Source organism: Halichoerus grypus, chromosome 13, assembly GCF_964656455.1.
Source record: "Halichoerus grypus chromosome 13, mHalGry1.hap1.1, whole genome shotgun sequence".
Lineage (NCBI taxonomy): Eukaryota > Metazoa > Chordata > Mammalia > Carnivora > Phocidae > Halichoerus > Halichoerus grypus.
The window spans coordinates 88,789,455-88,811,697 of record NC_135724.1 but is presented as its reverse complement, the minus strand read 5'-3'; the positions used below and the strand labels follow the sequence as shown (position 1 = coordinate 88,811,697).

The window sequence follows — 22,243 nt, the reverse complement described above, 5'->3', positions numbered from 1 at the left end:
GAAAAGAAAAAGGAAAAAACCTCATTAAAACTCATCAGATAACAGAAGGTATTAAAAGGAGCCAACGTTCCTTGTTCTAAGAGTCTGAGCCACTCATTAGAAGTTCTGTCAGTGCGGGACAACAGACAGAACAACAGATCCTCCCGGAGAATGGACTCACCTCCCCAGGCTTTGTGGGCGGGCATAGCCACTTCTCCAACAACATGTCCCAGACCTTCTCCAAATTAATTTCATTAACTTCAGCAATTTCTTTGGCAGCTGTGTGAATATCTAAGATATTCAAGATAAAGAATTAAAAAAAAAAAAGAAGAAGAAGAAAAACCCAAGCTTTCAATGCAAGATAACTGGGAATCAAAATGATAGTTCTCCTTGAGCAGAAAGATGAGCGGCGTCTTGTCCTCACCGGGATAGTCTTTGCTGGACGAGTTCTGAATTCGCTGACTGATGCTCGGGTCTTCGTACAGACTGACAAGGAGGTGTGCGGGTTTTCCTATGACTCTCAGATACTCTGCCAAGTTCAGCTTGTGGGCTATGAGCACGGCTTCAGTGCCTGACCGCCGATACTGGATATGAAGCTTCTTCAACAAAGCCTCTGCTTTTTCACGTGTTTCATCCTTTAAAAAAAAAAAAAATCACAAGCGAAAGGAAAATGTTAATCTCTAAACCTCAGTGAGGCAAAGAATTCATCCTTATCAATCAAGGTCCTTCCCTGCCTTAGTTACAACCTTACGGAGCTACACAAACCCTAATCTTTCTCCATTTTAGGCATCCAACCCTCCAAGACGCCCGTCCCCGGGGCGGGATGGGAAGGTTCACCAGGGGAGCACGAGTTAAGTGAAAAGAGAGAGGAAGGAGCCTTCCACCAAGCAGTTCAGACACACCTGAGAGGGGATATTCTGCAGCCATCTCTCAGCTAGATACAGGCAGAATTTCAGGCTGGACATCTTGAAGGAACCTGAAAAGACAAAGAGATTTATAAGCAAATTTAATCAAGACAAATGTATTTGAGTCAAATTAAAAAGGTTATTTTTTTAAAATGAGAATACATACTCAGAGTAAAAAAAATAATTTAAACAGGACAGAAGGACACACACATTTTAACCCAAATGGAGTAAGATCATACATGTAGTACATACAGTTCACTGTTTTCACCATACAGATTCCTTGGCTATCTTTCCAAGTCAACTACATAGTATTCCATTCTATGAATATGCTCTGTTTTTTTTTTTTTAAGATTTTATTTATTTATTTGACAGAGAGAGACACAGCGAGAGAGGGAACACAAGCAGGGGGAGTAGGAGAGGGAGAAACAGGCTTCCCGTGGAACAGGGAGCCCGATGTGGGGCTCGATCCCAGGACCCTGGGATCATGACCTGAGCCGAAGGCAGACGCTTAATGACTGAGCCACCCAGGCGCCCCTATGCTCTATTTTTTTAAACAAGTTCCTGACAAATGAACATTTAAAAAAAAATAGTTATTTTCAATTTCTGTTACAACTAAAAACATGGCAGCGTGTGCCTGAGTTTGTGTGCTTGTTTGGTTATGTAAGAACACGTAACGATTCATTACTAGAAGTATGAGTGGATATTAGGAAGCATCAATTTCTATCCCTACCAACAAGGTGGAGAGCGCCCACATCCCCGCACCCTGATAAGCTACAGGGAGCCTTGCTGACTTCACCGGAGCCTTCTCAACATTCAGCAAATTTTAACAATGTCAGCAATGCACCAAGTGAAGACAGAGGGCACACATAACATTTTTAACTACCATCGATAGTTTTAAATGCCTCTCCTTAAAGATAGAGAAGTCCATTTTTTTTTTTTTTTAACTGCAAGTTCAAAACAACAAGCCAACCATTTTGAGCCCATTTAGAGGAAGAATCCGTACCTTCTGGGATATCCTGGGCAAGACTGATTCCAATAGCCACAGCCCACTCTGGGTTAACTATAGACAGTAAGTAGGATTCAATGGTTTGAGTGATCTTAGTTATTTCCTTGTTAATCAGCATTGAGGATTTAGCTTGTGTTAACTTCAGGAGCTTCGGCTTCAATTTTTTTTCAAAAACATGCTTGGCTGTAGACACATACAGAGTGTCCAAAGAGAACTTCAAAGAGAGGAAAAGAAAAGTTAAGGCTGATTTATATGTGCACCTTTAAGGGTTTACCTGAAAGCAGCACAAAATCCTTCTACACAGGGTCTAAGCTAACGAGAGGGTATAAAGATACGTCTTATAAAGTCTCAACCCATTACCTTCATTAATTTAGAAATTAAGAGCAGTGTTGGGAAAGATTCTTCACTGAGTTCTGTAGCTAAAAAGGAAACAAGAAGAATATGATTTGCTTAAGAAAAAAAAAATTGGCTATTCAGTAATATTCAAAAGTTAAGGAACATACAGAGAATTTTCCAGAAGTTCTGTGCTGTGCCAAAGAATATTAGGTGAAAAGGCAGTCTAGTTTGGGCGGCTGATGGCAAACTTATCACATGCTCCAACATATACTGATATTCTAGGTCCACTGGAGGAGATATTCTTCTGTATGATTTCAAATGTTTCAGAAGACTCAATGCCTAAAAAAAAAAAAAAAAAAAAAAATATATATATATATATATATATAATATATATATACACACACATATGTATAAATGTAATTTCCCGTGAGATTAAAACAATCCTGTTTCTGAATTGTCTAACTTGATAACATCATGGATTTCCATTCCTGAGAAGGTCTTGTTTTCATAAAGATACACCAAAAGCTTTTGTAGTTTTACCTCTTAAGTTATCCTTCTAAACCAAAACCATAATTTATACAATGATTAAAGAAATTATGTGCGGAGAAACTAATGGAACCCTGTTGTTGGTGGGATGTTTATGAGTTTGACAGTTCCTCATGCCCTGTTTGAACAGTCTGAGATATCTCAAAAATACCCTATTTCATTTTAAATACATAGGCAGTAGATCTAAAATTAATCCTCTATATCCCTTACATTTCTTGAGCTTATATCTGATATTTTTGGGGCTTGTAAAACCTTTTGAATCAACCCATTCTCTTTTAATTTTTAAACTCCAATTTAAAAAGAGATAAAAGCTACTATGACCAAAATTTAGAAAAGACTAAAAAGTTACTGAAAGCACTAGAATTGAGTCAGTCCTACCTACTAATATAGAAAGTGGAATCTAACTCTGGGTCCCACATGCTATTTTTTTTTTCCCTTCTTCTGAATCACAAAAATTTTGTTTTAATTCTTTCATATCAGTACTTTAGTGACTTCATGCTCTTGGACAAATTTAAATTGCTTTAGTAAAGCAAGAACGGGATTAAGATAAATAATAAAATACAGAGAGCATGAGAAGTCTTTTTACTTCTGTATCCCTTTCAAAGAAGAGGACAGGAATAAAATAGAAAGCATAAAGGATAGTCCAGAAAGATACTATGTGACTGCAATTCTGTAAATGATCCAAAAAGAAGCATAAAGATAATTTTTAAATGTATAATATATTAGTTATACCTGATTAATATTAATGTTGGTTATCTTTTCGTCGGCTCTTTCTATAACTTTTAGGATGACTTCAATCATTTCATAGTCATAGGGATCCAACTGTATAAAAGTAAAAATATATCAAAACTTAAGAAGATGGTCAGGCCAGGAGATGGTTTTATTCAATTATGGTAATCGACACAGATTACAAATATAAAATCTCACTGCACTATGGTGTTAGATTAGATTATTCTTTTAAAAATGAACTGAAATGGGGGCACCTGGGTGGTTCAGTCGGTTAAGCGTCCAATTCTTGACTTCAGCTCAGATCATGATCCTCAGGGTCATGAGATCGAGCCCTGAGCCCTGTGTCTGGCTCCATGGTGGGCGTGGGGCCTGCTTAAGATTCTTTTTCACCCTCTGCCCTTGCCCCCCTACCCCTGCTTAGGTGCTCTCTCCCTCAAAAACAAACAAACAAAAAAACCCTGAAATGTTCTTACCTCAAAATTAGCTCTTTATTAGTTCTATCAGGATAAACAAATGTTCTTTAAAATGTTTCCAAAGTGACTTTAAAAAGAAAGCTGTTCCTAGGGTACTAAAAATCTAGAAACAATATATATATCAAAATTTCATAATTTTGTAAATTGTTTTTATTTTTTAAATTTTATAAAAAAGATTTTATTTATTTTTTGTCAGAGAGAGAGAGCACAAGCAGGGGGAACGGCAGGCAGAGGGAGAAGCAGGCTCCCTGCTGAGCAAGGAGCCCGACACGGGACTCGATTCCAGGACCCTGGGATCATGACCTGAGTCAAAGGCAGACACTTAGAGGTGCCCGGGTGGCTTAGTCGTTGAGCGCCTGCCTTAGGCTAGGGTCATGATCCCGGGGTCCTGGGATCGAGCCCCACATCGGGCTCCCCGCTCTGTGGGAAGCCTGCTTCTCCCTCTCCCACTCCCCCTGCTTGTGTTCCCTCTCTTGCTGTGTCTCTATCTGTCAAATAAATAAATAAAAAAAAATCTTTTAAAAAAAGGCAGACACTTAACTGACTGAGCCACCGAGACGTCCTTGTAAGATGTTTTAATTAGAATTCTATGTCTTCTTTTTTTTTTTTAAGATTTTATTTATTTATTTGACAGAGAGAGACACATTGAGAGAGGGAACACAAGCAGGGGCAGAGGGAGAGGGTGAGGGAGAAGCAGGCTTCCCACTGAGCAGGGAGCCTGATGCGGGGCTCGATCCCAGGACCCTGGGATCATGACCTGAGCCGAAAGCAGACACTTAACGACTGAGCCACCCAGGCGCCACTAGAATTCTATGTCTTCCATTTAAGATAGGAAAAGTATAATAGGAGGAAATGGACCTTTTCTTGGAAATGATGTAACTGAAAGTGTGGACCTCCAAGCAAAAGTTTCTCAAAGGATTGCATTCTTGCTCTAATCATATACTGAAATGCCAAAATTAATTGGGTGGCATCTATATATGTTCATAAAGAGAAAGGAAGTATTCTCTTTGTTCTTTGTTTCTGCCCACACACCATTACTTTTTTTTCCATTTCTTAAATGCCAAATAAAGTCATAAGAATAACAACACTGAACTAAGTGGGAAGATGATTTCTGTAGTACCTAGAACTTTTGAGCAAGTCTATATTATTTCTAGCTGATTTTCAGGCAAAATATAAAACTGAAGTATTTCTTGTAGTCTTAAAATCCTCTTCACCCTTCCATCCACTTCTACTCCCCCAAGAAACTACCCTTCAACCTAAAAGTTTTAATTCTCATAAAGATCTCCTAAGAAAATAATCAGACAAGAAGGCAAATATGTATATATATGAAGATTTTCATTGTAACAACTTACTTTTTTAAAAATATTTTATTTATTTATTTGACAGAGAGAGAGAGAGAGAGCAGGAACACAAGCAGGGGGAGTGGGAGAGGGAGAAGCAGGCTTCCCGCTGAGCAGGGAGCCCGATGTGGGGCTCGATCCCAGGACCCTGGGATCATGACCTGAGCCGAAGGCAGATGCTTAACAACTGAGTCACCCAGATGCCCTCACTGTAACAACTTATAATAGTGAAATGTACAATTTAAATGTCCATCCATAAAGGCCTGGTTAAATACAGTATGTTTCTTCCACACCATGGAATAATACATATTATTAATACACATTAAAAATGAGGAAGATGTGTATTGTCATAAAAAGAGAGTAACAGGATAGGATATTTAGCCTACGATAGTCACCAAACTACTAACATTTTTATCTATGGGAATGGGGTTATAGAGAAATGTCACTTTTTAATTTATACTTCTACTTTGATCTTTCCAAAGAATGTGTACTATTTTCAAAAATCTGAAAAAAAAGGGCTATTTCTGGGGATACCCAGGTGGCTCAGGTGGTTAAGTGTCTCGCTTTGACTCAGGTCATGGTCCGAGCCAGGGTCCTGGGATCGGATCCCGCATCAGGTTCCTTGTTCAGCAGGGAGCCTGCTTCTCCCTCTCCCTCTGCCTGCCGCTCCCCCTGCTTTTGCTCTCTTGCTCTCTGACAAATAAATAAATAAAATCTTAAAAAAAAAAAAAAAGGTTATTTCTTTTTTCAGAAAAAAAAAAGACCAGAAAATTGTTGTATTAAATTATTAAAAAGATAGAAATCTAAAATTACCAAAATTGAAAGTTTTAAAAAATATAGGACTTGCATTTCCAGCTTGTTGCTCAACGTCTCTAAATAGACTAAGGGAAGGAGGGACGGCTGGTGTGGCCCGATACATTCATTTCCCATTCATGTACCTTGTGGAGTATCCCGCTAAGACTGATGACCAAATCTTTTGTGCTCGTCAGTAGAGGAACCATTTCCAGGGCTTTGGCCAGGAGTCTGGGGTGCTGCTGCTTTGCGGACTGCGCGCTCGCGTCTCCCGGGCTCTGGCTGGCACTGGTGTGTAGCAGTGTTTCGATGAATAGCTGGAGAGCTGCATCACAGTCTAACTGAAATGTGCTAAAAGAAGTATTCCATTACACATTAACTTCCCCGCATGCGTGGGTGTCCATACAATTTCTCCCCTACACGCTCCCGTCACTGGACTCCAATAACCCTCTCATTGCCCAGCCTCATTATCAGATCATATACCTGCCATCAGAGTTAATTACTGCCTTTAAAAAATCAGATCTTGTTCTTGGCAGCCATGTTGACACGGCACAATACTGGAGAGAAATTTGTAATAAAATTGAAAATATTTAATTCCTTTAATAGGGCAATTCCACTTTCATACACTTCGCAGAAGTCACCAAGATATACATATATGGATGTCCACTGCAACAACTGTTTGTAATATTTAAAAATTGAGAACCACTCAATCATCCATCGATACGGAGCTAGTTAAATAACTTATTCATACAAAGGAATACCAGAGTTCAAGAGCTATGAGGAAGGGCTATATGTACCAGTCTTATAAGACATCTTGCTAAGTGAATGATACATGCTACAAAATGGTTTGTAAAGTATGATTCTGTTTTTGAGGAATGTAAAGAATGCATGTTAGCATTTGCATAGGGGAAATACAAGAACAATATAGGTCAAACTCTTTTAATAGTGATTATTCCTGAAGGATGAGACTATGTGGAACTTTGATTTTAATATGTTCCATCTGAATTAGAAAAATAATAGACTTAAAAATTAAGAATGAGATTAATATAGACAGAGACAATTCCAATGTCTTAAGCCCTATCAATAAGATGGTAGTTTAGGGGCGCCTGGGTGGCTCAGTCGGTTAAGCGGCTGCCTTCGGCTCAGGTCATGATCTCAGGGTCCTGGGATCGAGCCCCACGTCGAGCTCCCTGCTCAGTGGAGAGTCTGCTTCTCCCTCTCCCTCTGCCTGCCTCTCTGCCTACTTGTGCTCTCTCTCTATCTCTCTGTCAAAAAAAAAAAAGATGGTAGTTTAATCTGCTGCACAGAATAACTGAAATATCAAGAAAAGCTTTAAGAAGGACCATTTTAAAGTCATTCCCTGAAATTCTAAAGGCCATCTAAATTTATTCAGCTGGACTCCTTGGGGTCAAAGTGTCACTATCACACAAATACAAATCATCAATGCAACACAAGCAACAAGAATGTGAAATGAACTTGACATTATTCTAGCTATTTACATCTCAGAAAAGGGCTCAGTACAACAAAACCACACGCAAAAATCTACCAGGAGTTCAAATTAATAAACAAGACAGTGTGTGCACCCCATTCTGGATTTGTAGCAGTCCAAACTGAAGAATGGCATGGTTTTGTTATTTCAAAGTACAGTTGGAGCTACTTAGAGCTAGGAGCAGTCCATAGTTTTTGACTTTCAGGTTCAGGATGGTGGCAGCCAGGGTCCTCACCAACCTCTCCTCTGTCCACAGGAAGACCTGCCTGGTGAGGAAGTGTGCTCTTAACAGTAACTCAGACTTCATTCATCTGTCACCAACTGGATGAGGGTTATAGCACTGTTAGTATTTTAAAAGCAGTCACTTATTATTTGACCTTGAGCGGGTCACCTAATATGGGGTTTGTTTTCTCATACATAGATTGGTGAGAATATGCAATAAAAGTTGTAAAAAATTAAATGGTGGTATGTGTGAAAGAACTTTGAAACTGATAATGTGACAGCAAACTGGTCATCCTATTTATTAAATAAATGCCTGAGATTATTTATTCCTACTCATCACACTGAACTGTTTATCTATAAACAAAACATTCAGTCTTAGTTTTCTCTATTCACTTATTATTTTTAAAAATTCTCCCTAGGGTGCCTGGGTGGCTCAGTCATTAAGCGTCTGCCTTCGGCTCAGGTCATGATCTCAGGGTCCTGGGATCGAGTCCCACATCGGGCTCCCTGCTCTGCAAGAAGCCTGCTTCTCCCTCTCCCATTCCCCCTGCTTGTGTTCCTGCTCTCACTATCTCTCTCTCTGTCAAATAAATAAATAAAATCTTAAAAAAAATAAATAAATAAATAAATAAATAAAATAAAAAAAATAAAAATTCTCCCTAAATCATATTTTTCATTATGTCTTAATTTAAGATGACCCTGCCTGAGTTAATCTGATTTATAAGTTCAATTGCTCATAACAATATTCTTAAACTTTCCTGAACATGGGGATCATCTGGAACTCCTTCTTATTAAAGATTAGATTCCTGGGCCTCGGCCCAGATCTACTGAGTCAGAACCACTGGGGAGGGGCCCAGGAATCTGTATTTTAGACCAGGTGCCCCATCAGGTACCCCAGGTGATGCTCATCATGAGGCAAGTTGGGGAAACACTTAGCAGTGAACTTAAAGAGTGATAACTTAAAAGAATTTAATCTGGTTCTGGGGTTTACTCAGTTTGGGGATAAACAAAAGTAAACATCAGAGGTCCATGGACCACATGGAATAATCAACTTTAGGGGCGCCCGGGTGGCTCAGTCGTTAAGCGTCTGCCTTCGGCTCAGGTCATGATCCCAGAGTCCTGGGATCAAGCCCCACATAGGGCTCTCTGCTCAGCGGGAAGCCTCCTTCTCCCTCTCCCACTCCCCCTGCTTGTGTTCCCTCTCTCGCTGTGTCTCTCTCTGCCAAATAAATAAATAAAATCTTTAAAAAAAAAAAAAAGGAATAATCAACTTTATTATTGTGTTCTTGCAGTAAGGACTTCCAGTATGTTAAGCTAACAGCAAAAAATACCACTAAGTTTTAAAGAATTACCAGCAATATTCCAGAATGAGACTTGTGTCCATATCTATATTCTCCACGAGAGCTTTAATGAGGTCCTTCTTGGTGAGAAAATGTTGCCTGAAAACTGGCTGGAAAGAAATCTAGAAATAAAAAGAGCAAAACAAAAATCCCAGTAAAGTAAAATGTACTAGAATAAGGACACCATGGTGATTTGCCTTTTTATAGAGAAATATTTTTCTAGACTTCTCCAACTTTTTGTTTTTTTAATCATCCTACTCAACTTGACCATCATTCTGAGATTTCAGGTATATATTTGGCTATGGGTCCAATATCTCTCTTAGTCACACTAACCTGTGGCTCTTCATCAGTCAAGCTGATGAAGCTTGTTGTTAGCGATAACCAGTCCCATTGCTGCATACGAATTAGGCTTCAAAACACATACCATTTCTGCAGTGATTACATTCCTGATAAGTCTACTATTTGCGAATAAGGTAAAATGGTTTTCATGCATAGTGTAACGAAAATAGGGCTTTGTTTGTTTTTACAAAGTGAAAAATGACTTTTCCCTAGTAGGAGTTCTTAAACCTTGGTATATCTATATATACATTGATGTTGTCTTTAACCAAACAGCAGCACAAAAGTAGAGGCTAAAGCCTAGGTCTGAAACACCTTAGATGTTAATGCTAGATATATTTCTATAAATGAGAAAGCTAAGCACATAAAAATGTCAAGCCCCTTCGAATTTCCTTGAAAATATAGAAAAAAGGAAATGAAGCAAACGGTCCTTATTTGTTTGAAAACACCAATGTGTATACTTAATGTAACTAAAATCTATGAGTCCACAATATACGTCCTTTCTCTGAAGAAAAGGACAATGAGATCTTTGTTTTAACTTTTCCTGAGGAAAATCATCAGAATGGATGAAACTTCATGGCACTCCAAAGAATACTCACACCAAGTTTGCCAAGACGAATACCCCACTGGGCATCAGTACTGAGCTCACGGAACTTAAGCTCCGTTTCTGTTTCCTGATAGAGCCTGGCCAGCTGAGAGCCCACCAGAGATATTGCCTAAAAAATTAAAATATAAAATTCAGTTGCAAATAGAATACATTCTAATACCTTTTAGATGAAACCCAATAATAAAAATCATAACCTCTCTTTGTGATAACAGGGTGGAATGTTACATATTGCTTGATACACAGTCATTATTCAAACAATAGTTAGGTCACTCAACTTTTAGTATGATGTCATAAATTTAGTCTGGCTTTCCTTCAAAGAAAAGGCCAAATTTTGGTTATCCTGCAAACAAAACCCCCACAAAAAGCAAATTTTAAAACAAACAGTATCAAAGAGAAGTTTTGCATCTGTCAAACTTGTCCTAGAAAAAGAACAGGCTCATGGGTCTAAGATTTTAAAATAAGTATAAGAAATCAAGTTCTATGGCTGCATACATATTTAAGAAATTAAAAATATAATTCTTTGGGTTGAGCAATGCTTATAACCTGCATACACATTCACCCAGTGAGCCACTAGTCAAGGAAAAGCTGGTAGAAAGTAAGCGAGTAAGCTCGACATTTCTTTTGCTTAAGTTTTTAAGATCTGAGGGCAAAACCATTTCATTTCTTCCCCTAAATGTTTTAATACTTAAAGAACTGAGGCTGTTCTTCCTTCGGTCATACCAAAATTTTGTCGTAATTATGCCATGCTTTATCTATGAGCTTCCAGAGATTTTCAAACACTTCTTTTTGGGGTAAGAGAGTGCAGTAACCCAAGGCCAAGTCAAGATCCACCAGGCGACAATTAAACACCTATCAGAAGAAAGCATCAAGAGAAGAACATTCTTTACAATCAAAACAAAATTTGGTCTCTGAAGGCTGGTTACTAAATTTAATTATAGACCCTAGGAAAGAATAACTGTTTCATGAAAAGTTATTTAGAGTAACTCAGTTCCAACTTGTTTGCTTCATTTTAACATCCTTTATCATTATCATAAATTTAAGGAAACAACTCTAACAAGTTCTATATAGCATGGAACTCCTACTTTCTTCTCCCCTGTGTGAAAATTCCATCACTTCTCTTCAAACCCCCAACACCGCTTCCCCCTCCCTCACTCTTATCCTCATTGAGAAATCAGAAGCAACCAGAAGAAAGGAGAAAAAAAGAGAGAGAGAGAGAGCTTACCAAGAACAGATACTCACTTTGTGCAATAATGTTGTAGCATTTCCCCTGATAAATGTAACGGCTTTCTCTTTCAATTCCATAACAACATGCTTTGATTTAACTAATGCAGCCTCTCCAAACAACTTTTAGAAAAGAACAAAAGAATCTTTAGGTCCATTTCTGTCTATGCATCATTCTGAAAACTCTCCTCAAATATTAAGGAACTTTGAAAATTCATCATTATATGCAAAATGTGTTGGCATTTAATTTACGATGACAGACCATTACGGCTGGAGGCGGGGGGTGGAACTGACCGGGAAGGGGCAAAAGGAACCATTTAAAATATTCTCTATCTTGATTGTGGTGTTGGTGACATGGTGACTACATTGGTTGATACACTTAAAAACGTGCAATTTTGAAAGTTACACTTAAATTCTTTTTTTTAAAGAATTTGTTTATTTATTTGACAGAGATACACAGTGAGAGAGGGAACACAAGCAGGCTTCCCGCTGAGCAGGAAGCCCAATGCGGGGCTCGATCCCAGGACCCTGGGATCTTGACCTGAGCTGAAGGCAGACGTTTAATGACTGAGCCACCCAGGCGCCCCAAAGTTAATTTTTTTTAATTGGCATTTAATAACTATCAATAGAACAGTAGAAGTGAATACAATTCTTCCTGAGACTAGTCTCATAAGCATGTTATCAACAGGTACTTTGTCTTCTAGACTCTTTTCAATGATGCTGTCAGGTAATAATTATAATAATTTGGGTCACAGTAAAACAAACAGCAGATAGAGTTTTGACCTAATGGGGTCACTGGGTTTGGAATAAGACAACATACTACTGCAACCTAAAACCTCAGATGACTGATTTCACCTCCCTCAGTCTGCTTCCTTATTTGCAAAATGGAGACTCTCTGGGTTGTTGTCAAGATTGAGTATGAAAAGAGTACAAGAACCCTGAACTATACCCAAATCTCAGTAGCTGCTCAACAAATGTTTCTTAAATCTGACAAATTATCATTGTCCTTGCTCCAGAGCCAAACGAGAAAATGCGGACTCCAAATTCCTTTGTTTGGCAGTGCTTTTGTATCTATATTCATTCAAAGTGAAAGCATTTTGTTCTCAAAACTGTACCTTTCCACTCAGACTGGCATTCATGAAGCTTGACGCAGAGTGCTGAAGACAGGTACCAAATGAACCAATGACAAATCTTAGGGCCAGCTCCCACTGGCTAGATTCCTGAAGGTTCTGGAGCAGGGCAGAGATGGAGTTTATAATAGGTAAAATAAGATTGTCTCCTGTGAAATGATAAAAGTATTTTATTTCAGTAAAAGTACTTTAATCCATTTAGATTTTTTCAAAGAAAGAAAGATCCTATTACTGAAAATTGTTTCTAGGGACAGCCTATGTCTTCAATGGAGTTGATGGTCATAGAATTGGTTCTCAAAGTGAGTAAATGAGAGAATTAACATGGGCTTGTTTTAAGCCAGAAAATAACTAAGTTTGATTGTAACTTGTCTATTTTGAGATGCTTAAGTCATTAGCTGAAAAAAACCCACTTCTCCATTGGGAAGACCAAATTTATGAACAGATACATAAAAGTTACTGTTATAAGCCAAATGAACTTTCCTGACCCTCTGGAAGAACAATATCGTAACAGTAATAACTAAGTAACCACATCAAGAACATTAAAACAGACTTGTATCCAAGATTTCAAGGAATTTCTATATCGGTGTATTTATAAAATCGTAACACAACTGTGTACATTTCTTTCTTTTTTTTTTAAGATTTTATTTATTTATTTGACATAGAGAGAGACACAGTGAGAGAGAGAACACAAGCAAGGGGAGTGGGAGAGGGAGAAGCAGGCTTCCCGCCGAGCAGGGAGCCCAACGTGGGGCTCGATCCCAGGACCCTGGGATCATGACCTGAGCCGAAGGCAGACGCTTAACGACTGAGCCACCCAGGTGCCCCAACAGTGTACATTTCTGATGTCAAATACCTTCATTAATAGAGCGGTATGGTAAACTTGTAGAATCCAAGGAATGTCTCTTGCTTTCTACAAAAGAGAGTAAAGTACATAAACTAAATAAAACAACTCGCTCATATTCCAAGAGATATTTAAATATTGTGCTCTTATCAAATAATGTCCTAAAGTAAACTGCCAAAAATTTAAGTATATATAGAAAAATACACAGATGAGTGTACAACCTGATAAAGTGAATACATCCATATAACAGCACCTAAAGCAAGAAACAGAACCTTACTAGCACCTGAAGCCCTGTCTTGCCCCCATTCCAGTCATTACCCACCCCTAAGGTAACCTAACCAGCCACTCCCCTGATGTCCAACAGCACGGCTTCCTTGTAGCCTGTCCTTGAACTTTATGCAAATGAAATCAGACAGTATGTCTTCTTTTGTGTCTGGCTTCTTTTGCTCAGCATTATGCCTGCGGACTCACCATATTACCATGTGGGGTTCTAGTTCCAAACCTCCGCAGTTTAAACTTGCATAAGGCAGAAATACATGGAAAATAACAACACAAGTGACATTTACCAGTGAGAGGCACGAGTGATGCAATCAATTCATAAATCACCGGGAGCACCATCTGTGACTCAAGTACTATCCCATCTTCACTGAAGAAGTCACTGTAAGACCACTCTTCATATGGATCTTTGTGAGTTCCGAAGGAGGTCTGAATACCAAATCACACGGAGGTGACACAGTAAATACACTCCAAAACACAACTACCACCTTCACCAGGCAGAACCCGAGAGCAGATGTACTAGAGCCAAACGCAGTTTTGAGGGTCAAAACCAACCGTGGAGTCTGTTTCTTCAGGTCTGTGGCTCATAATAACGCCATCTTAAATTAAACTGTTACTCTTAAAAGGAGGACAATGTCCAGAGATGCCTGGCTTGAGGCCCAACATTTCAAAAGATAGTGCAACTTAAATTGGCCCATAAATGTGACTGGAAAATAGGTCTCATGCCCTTGAGACTTCCGGCCTCGAATAAGAAAACACAAGAGGTGGATTCGGTATTTTTGTAAGCTATGCAAGTGATTTAAAAGTGGTACATAAAGGATGGGTAGGGGTTTTGTTTAAGGAAAAGAAATTCAAAAGCAATTACTTTCATTAGAATTCCACAGTCATCCATCTGGCACTGTCTGGAAAGCTCTACTGCTGTTAAGGTATATTTACATAGTTCTAAAGCATCTAGTAAAAAATCTGAAAGAAAATGGAGAAAAATCATTACACTAATATTTCATGTGTTTGGAATAATGAAAACAGTCCTCAAGTAATCACCATTCAAAATTCTAAACGCAGCCACATGGTAGACAGAGAAGTTTCCACAAAGCTCTGACTACCCTAAATAATGCAGTTCAACTTTTTTCTTCAGCTTGGCTGAGAAGATCGTAGATGGAGAGGCAAGGAATTTCATAATCCCATCAAAGTGAACATCAATAGTTGGAAATGACATTGTTAACACCTGTAAATATTTGCAGACAGTAATCCCCATAGAGGATCGATTATAACTGGCTCTTTATAAAATGGAGACAATGATCTTTTGTCCTTACAGCAACGTCTAATTGTACAAAGACAGCATGTGGAAGACCAGGATGAAACAAAACTATGTGTATCATAAATCTTGTCACCTGGGCTGCAGATGGTAGCAGCTTGGCAGGCTAGAGCATGTATTTCCGAAGGAAGATTGAGGCCGACAGGTGTTGCCATCGGAACGTCGTTAGCCACCATGTGACAAAGCTTCTGACACGTCAGAAACAGCAATTTTCCGGTGTCTGCGTTGCAGTGATACTTAAATAAGTCTCTGGAAGAAAGGATGTGTCAGAAGTTAGAGCACGCAGAGCAAATGCAAATGCATTTGCCTTTCTTGGATTAATATATGACCACCGCCATCACTTAAAATGTCTTTAAGATGTATTCATGGTATCTAATGTGCTTCGTCTTCAAACTTATTTGGGACACCATCAACTGCCAGAGTGCAAAACAGTTAGGTTACCCAACAACTCCATGTTAGTTACTTGCCTTCCATGCTACCACTTTTTTTTTTTTTTTAAGAGAAGAAGAGAGAGAAAGAGAGAATGAGGGGGGATGGAGGGGCAGAGAGAGAATCTCAAGCAGACTCCACACCCAGAGTGGAGCCCAACACAGGGCTCGACCTCACAATCCTGAGATCACAGCCTGAGCCAAAATCAAGAGTCAGACGCTTAACTGCCTGAGCCACCCAGGCGCCCCTATGTTACTACTTTCTGACCCTGAAGCCCGGACTAGGCTCTGAGAGTGAGAAACCAAGAATGACTTCTGTGAAAATGGAAATGTCACTGGCCTGACCCTACCACCACAGAAGTCAAGGAAGCAAGTGTTCCTTGCTCCAGACAAGCCGTGCCCGCACAGGGCTGGGACTCACCTGCACCTTCTCAGTGCTGCGTCCAGATTCCCGCGGTTTAAGGCTCTCAAGGTCAGCTCGGCCTCCCGCTCTTGCACGGAAACCGGCAGCACCAGCACCTGTCTGTGCAGCTTGGACGCAGCGCTGAGGCTCTTGTCCTCCGTAGCTGCAGGCTCTGCAGTGCCCCGGGATTTGTGTTTGGTCTGTGTGACTTCGTGAGCTTTGACGTACTGCTCCCGGAGCTCTGCGACCAGGGCACTGTTGCTGTAATCTCCAAAGGACAGGAAGACCTCGAAGTTCACCTAGCAAGGCAAGCAGGACAGCGTGTCCCATCTGTTCACTTCATCTATTGTTGGAAACCATTGGCAAGGCTCAAACCTCTCCTTATTTCTCCCTCAAAGACCACTCCCTTGTAAATTAAGAATTTAAGATTTTATATTTCAAGTTATGAAAGTAACGATATTATAAACAGTTTGGAAAATAGGAAAAGCCATTTTAACCCAGGATTTTCTGTGTCAGCACTACTGACACCATTTCTCAGTGTCAGATCATTCTCTGTTGTGGGGGAGCCCTGAAGAGCAGGAGAGACAGATTAAGTATTAGATTTGGGTGATTCCACCCTGGTGGCTCTAAGAACCCAGCTTTGCTCTTTTCTGTAATAACTCCTGGTTGGCTGCTAATTCCAAACCTAGAATTTATTTTTCTGACCCAATAAAAAAAATCCCACTGAGGCCCATGGAAGGATACCAAGAAGTAGCAAGTGAGTCAGCCCTTCTTCTTCTTCTTCTTTTTTTAAGTAATCTCTACGCCCCATGTGGGGCTCAAACTCACCACCCTGGAATCAAGAGTCACATGCTCTTCCAAATGAACCACCCAGGCACCCCTAGACCTTCTGTTTTGATGCCACACTTTAGAGCAAGGTTTCGCGATCTTGCCGGATCATTCTTTGTTGTGGGGGCTGCCTGTGCATTGCAGGGTCCCTGGCCACTAGCTACTGGAGACCACCAGCACCCTCCTGGCACTACTTGTGACAATCAAAAATATCTTCAGACAGTGTCCCCTGGGCACAAACACACACCTGAGTTGAGAATTGGTTAACCTAATAAGCAGTGACCACTTGCTTGGTATTTCTTCTGAGTGTCTTTTACCAGCGTTTTGTGGCTACATGGATAATTTCATATATTACTTTCTCCAGTTAACACTATGGCTTTTCCACTTCATCACTACATAGATTCCACAAATATTACTATTATTTTTTAATGATTTATTTGAGAGAGAGAGAGAGAGCATGTGTGAGCTGGGGTAGTGGGGGCAGAGGGAGAGAAGCAGACTTGGCTGAGCACGGAGCCTGACGTGGGGCTCAATCCCACGACCCTGAGATTATGACCTGAGCCGAAATCAAGAGTCGGTCGCTTAACCAACTGAGCCACCCAGGCACCTCACCACAAATATTATTTTTGACTGTTGCATAACTTAATTTATGGTGCAGTCAATATTTATAAAATGTAATTTTGAAACTGGTGTTTTCCCCAAAATATCAGTGATCTTTCCCAAAGGGGATGCATCATGTAGAAATACTTATTTATAGAAACACATTCAGTATTTCCTATATTTACTACAGATAAGATTCCTTACATGTTGCAGTTCCTGCCTTACTAGGAACCACAGAAATGTTTATGCTTATATAACCATAAACTATCTCTGGAAAAATACACAAGAAACTGGTGACGGTGGTGGCACCTAATGTGGGAACCTGGATAGGTGGGAGTGTCAGGATAGAAGGAAGACCTGTTTTGCACTATATACTCTTTTAAAACTTTTTTTGATCGAAGAATTAATTCCTTATTGTTTACAACATGCAGTACAGAATTTTAGTAAGTTTATTTTTTATTGTGGTAAAATATACATAACATAAAACTTACCATTTTAACCATTTTTTAAAACCTTTTGAATTATGTATCATCCATGTATAATCTAGTCAAAGATAAACATAGAAGTGATTAAACCAAGAGGTTTCTCCTTTTTCTTTTTTAAGATTTTGTTTATTTATTTGACAAAGAAAGAGAGAGAGCACAAGCAGGGGGAGTAGCAGGCAGAGGGAGAAGCAGGCTACCCACAGAGCAGGGGGAGCCTGATGTGGGACTAGATCCCAGGACCCCGGAATCATGACCTGAGCCAAACACAGTGGCCCAACCAATTGAGCCACCCAGGTACCCAGTTTCTCTTTTTTCAATGTGCATCTTTTCCCAAAGGAATGCAGCTTCTGTGTAGAGTCAATATATTTCATGATTTTTAAAGGATACATATATGTGTATATATATATATTTTTAGTGATCTTATTTTAACTGTTTACTGCTGCTCAGATAGTGCCAAATAGAATAAGCAAGGGTACTGGGGTAAAACAGGTGGGGTATGAGTAGCGGTTCAGGTGACTAGCTCACCATGCTCACTGCAGCACTACTCACAGAAGCCAAAAAGTAGAAACAACCCAAGGGTCCATCAACAGAAGAATAAATAAAATGTGGTCCATCCATACAGTGGAACATGATTCAGCCATAAAAAGGAACAAAGCACTGAAACCTACTACACTGTGGATGAACCTTGAAAACATCATGCTGCCTGAGAGAGGCCAGACACAAAAGGATAAATATTGTATGCTTCCACTTGTATAGGAAATATACAGAATAGGCAAATTCAGAGACAGAAAGTAGATCAGAGGTTACCAGAGGCTGGAGGGAAAGGGAAGTGGGGAGTTACTGCTTAATGGATAAAAATGGATAAAATGCATAAAAAGCAGACTTTCTGCTGGAGGTGATGAAAAGCAGATAGTGTTGAAGGTCATATAACATTGTAATTAATGCCATTGAACTATATATTGAAAAATGGTAAAAATGGCAAATTTTACATTGTTACCACAATTATGAAAACTTAATAATATAATATACCCAAACCAATGAATTATACACTTTATTTTTTTCATGGAAGTTTTTTTTTTTTTTAATTTTATTTATTTATTTGAGAGAGAGAGAGTGACAACATGAGCTGGGGGAGGGGCAGAGGGAGAGGGAGAAGCAGGCTCCCCGCTGAGCAGGGAGCCCAATGCAGGATTTGATCCCAGGGTCCTGGGATCACAACCTGAGCCGAAGGCAGACACTTAACCGAATGAGCCACCCAGGTGCCCCGAATTATACACTTTAAATCGATGAACAGTATGGTATATGAATTATATTTCCATAAGGTTGCTTTTTAAATGACCGAGACAGAGAGAAGGAAAACCATTATGCTGTATTTAAAATTCCCAAAGGCTAGTACAGAAAATTTTAAGGACAGACTAATCATTTATGTCAAATTCATGATTAGTAATGTAATTAGTAAAGTAATAATGTTCAATATACCAACAACATCTTTACCTGTAAGCTAGCAACAACTTTAAATAGTTTCAGGATTTCTTCACATTCATCCTTCTTCTGTAGATTGTCTGTAATTAAATTTTTTAAAGTTATAGCAGACATCCAAATTCCCATATTATCAGAATTTTTGAAAGCTAAAATTTTAATTGGCTATGGTTTTCTTATCTCAAGTCTTTTCAGAAGCTTGAGGTAAGAGAATTTAAGTACAAAAAGAAATCTAATTATTCTTTCTGAAGGTAGAAAAGAGAAATTTATGGGTAACAAGAGAAATGACAATTTTTCTGAAATAAATTGTAGCTTTTTTCTCCAAGAGCCTTTCTTTGTTAATGTTTTACTTAAGTTCAAGTTTAAATAGGTTTTCGCCTGATCGTGGCCAAATAATAACTGAGAAATATGAGCAATAAGTGCAAGGCACCGAAGAATCTAGTCTAGCCTTAAATAGCTTACTGAAGCATATAAGTCAATAAGATGATTTTAGATGCTTCTGTTTTTACACTAGTAATCAAAAGAATAAAGCAAGGAAGACTCTTCATGAGGAAAAATGAGTGGGATCAACGAAGACACTGAAAGCCACAAAAACCAGGGGTAAGAACAAGGCCTGTCACTGATGCTCCTTCCTGAAAAAAGCAAGCTTCAGAATAAAACCAAGATGAGGGCAGAGAGGTACAATCTACCTTTCCAGATGTCACATAGTATTTTAAGAATGTCTACAGATGTCTTCGCTACGGACATTCTCCAGGCCTTGTCCTAAAAAGAAAAGTAGAAAATGAAATCTACTTCCTTTATTCGCCACTTCACTAGTACACATACAGACAAATACATAAAAGCCACAAAATCAGAAAAAAAAGTAAAAATGGCTGAAGAAATGGGAGGTCCATGTTAGAGGGAGTCAGGCAGCTGAGGAATGGATCATAACTGAATCACACAGAATGTAAACATGAAAAACACCAGTATGAACGCTTGGGTATATGATTTAGAAATACCAAGAATATGCAAATCTCCCAAATCACCTTTTGGCTACACTATAATTAACAGTCACTTGGGTTTCACTTTTTTTTAAAATAGTTTTTATTTATTATTTGACAAAACATTTGGCAAAGTTCTCTGAAAAAGTTAAAAAGAACTGAAGTTGTTTAAGCTTAGAGAAGGAAAGTCTAAGAAATAATCATTATCTTCAAGACCGACAAGATTAAAATAAACAAAAAGACAAGAAAAATCAAAGAAGGAAAAGCTTTAATTAAAGACATGGTGTACATGAAATGCTTCGGAAGTGCCAGGTCCACACAAAGTACTCAAACATTTCCCTTACGGGGTACACCTGGTAGTTAAGAATACGGACTCTGGCATCAGAGTTTGAGTTGAGGTTCTGCCACTATGTAATAACCTTGCGAAAGTCACTTAACTCAAAATGTTAGTTTCTGAACTTAATCTATAAGGAGCTGACAATATGAACTCTCTCACAACTTTGTTGCGAAGAGGAAGTGGACAATTCATTCAAAGTATTCAACCTAAGGCCTCCAGCATAATAAGAGCATAATAAGTATTAGATGCCAAAATAGCCAAACTCATTTCCCTAAAGGCAAAAAATTACTGAGATGGACTGCTGAGACAGGTTGGGGATCTCTATCTCTAAAGGATAAAAAAAACCCTCAACTATCCTGGATAAATTAGGTATTTGGTTCCTCACCTCTCTAAAGAAGAGAACTGACGCTCTTGAAACTGTTTCAAGTTTCAATGTTCTAAGATTACTTAGATATCCATGCGTTCTGTGGCTGACATATTTCTTTTTAAGATTTATTTATTTATTTTAGAGCGAGACCATGAGCAAGTGGGGGGGCGGGGCAGAGGGAGAGAATCTTGAAGCAGACTCCCTGCTGAGCTTGAAGCCTGATGTGGGGCTCAATCTCATGACCCATGAGATCATGACCTGAGCCAAAACTAAGAGTTGGATGCTTAATCGACTGAGTGTGGCTGACGTTATTATTTGACAGTAATGACTATGTCTTATACAACACAAAACATGTTTATATTGCAAAGCTTTATGGAAAACCCTTTGTGTACAACAACTACTTCAATTAATCCTTCTGGTTTGTAGATCCTAGATTATTCAGGGGGGACTCAAGCCATTGCTCCAAAGTAGCCATATGTGGTTCTTTTCTATGTAGTAAATTTACACAGGGATTTTTACATTAGGACATTCTAGCAGTGAGAAGAGAAGATATTCCTGTCTGCTTATCTATCTTTTCTATCCTGTTGATTACTATCCATAAATATTGGATTTATCTATATTTTAATGAAAATCTCACCTCTTTAGAATTATCTGGTTCTTCTTGTAATGCCAACCGTGCCCATATGATTACCCGTTCTGCAGTTTTCTCAGCTTCAGCAGGAGGCAAAGACCTCAACAGAAGGACACAGTCTTCACCCTATAAACAGTGTTTGAAAGGAAGAAAAAACAGCTGGTACTTGTAAAGGACAGTTTAGACTTAACTCTTGCTTTTTTCTATTTAAAGGTGAAAAGACAGCATTTAAAAAAATAGAATATGGTCTGATGTTTTAAAAAAGCTGATAACTGGTTTTGATGACAGCAAACAAAATTAAATTCAAATACAACCCTTTGTATTTTGTAATTCTTAAATATGCTCATGGTTATAGAATTATATTAAAATAAAGACATTTAAAATACAAAAAGAAAATGCACATCCTATTCTGGAATCAAAGGGTACTACAGTGTATATAAAACACGAGTCTATGTTTCATAAACACCAAAGAGTATGAAAGCACAACAGCTAGTCACAAAATATTTTTAAAGAACCTACAGATATGAAGAATGTGGTCAATCTAACATCCAGTATTTTCATCTTGGTATAACTTTCTTTCCTTTTTTTTTTTAGAAGATTTTATTTATTTATTTGAGAGAGAGTGAGTGAGAGAGAGAGAGAGAGCATAAACAGTGGGAGAGGGAGAGGGAGAAGCAGACTCCTCACTGAGCAGGGAGCTCGATCCCAGGACCCTGGGGTCATGACCTGAGCCGAAGGTGACGCTTAACTGACTGAGCCACCCAGGTGCGCCTTGGTATAACTTTCTTTTGTGCTAATCTATTCGGATAATTTGATTGATTT

At 38.9% G+C, this 22,243-nt stretch overlaps 1 protein-coding gene across 1 annotated transcript in view; it reads right to left on the bottom strand.

The window, feature by feature from the left end:
* The window catches only part of KNTC1 (kinetochore associated 1), a 76,192-nt gene that overhangs the window by 16,995 nt on the left and 36,954 nt on the right, over positions 1-22,243 (bottom strand). Inside the window, exons 31-51 of the mRNA XM_078061042.1 lie at positions 21,428-21,547; positions 19,796-19,868; positions 19,122-19,189; positions 15,733-16,013; positions 14,960-15,132; positions 14,434-14,531; positions 13,859-13,997; positions 13,305-13,361; positions 12,437-12,600; positions 11,340-11,444; positions 10,821-10,949; positions 10,093-10,209; positions 9,170-9,279; positions 6,253-6,457; positions 3,505-3,594; positions 2,394-2,565; positions 2,251-2,309; positions 1,888-2,104; positions 882-955; positions 404-614; positions 161-270 (exon numbers count right to left, since the gene is read on the bottom strand). Coding sequence (XP_077917168.1) covers positions 161-270; positions 404-614; positions 882-955; positions 1,888-2,104; positions 2,251-2,309; positions 2,394-2,565; positions 3,505-3,594; positions 6,253-6,457; positions 9,170-9,279; positions 10,093-10,209; positions 10,821-10,949; positions 11,340-11,444; positions 12,437-12,600; positions 13,305-13,361; positions 13,859-13,997; positions 14,434-14,531; positions 14,960-15,132; positions 15,733-16,013; positions 19,122-19,189; positions 19,796-19,868; positions 21,428-21,547 — 2,772 coding nt within the window. The remainder of the gene's footprint in view (positions 1-160; positions 271-403; positions 615-881; positions 956-1,887; positions 2,105-2,250; positions 2,310-2,393; positions 2,566-3,504; positions 3,595-6,252; positions 6,458-9,169; positions 9,280-10,092; positions 10,210-10,820; positions 10,950-11,339; positions 11,445-12,436; positions 12,601-13,304; positions 13,362-13,858; positions 13,998-14,433; positions 14,532-14,959; positions 15,133-15,732; positions 16,014-19,121; positions 19,190-19,795; positions 19,869-21,427; positions 21,548-22,243) is intronic.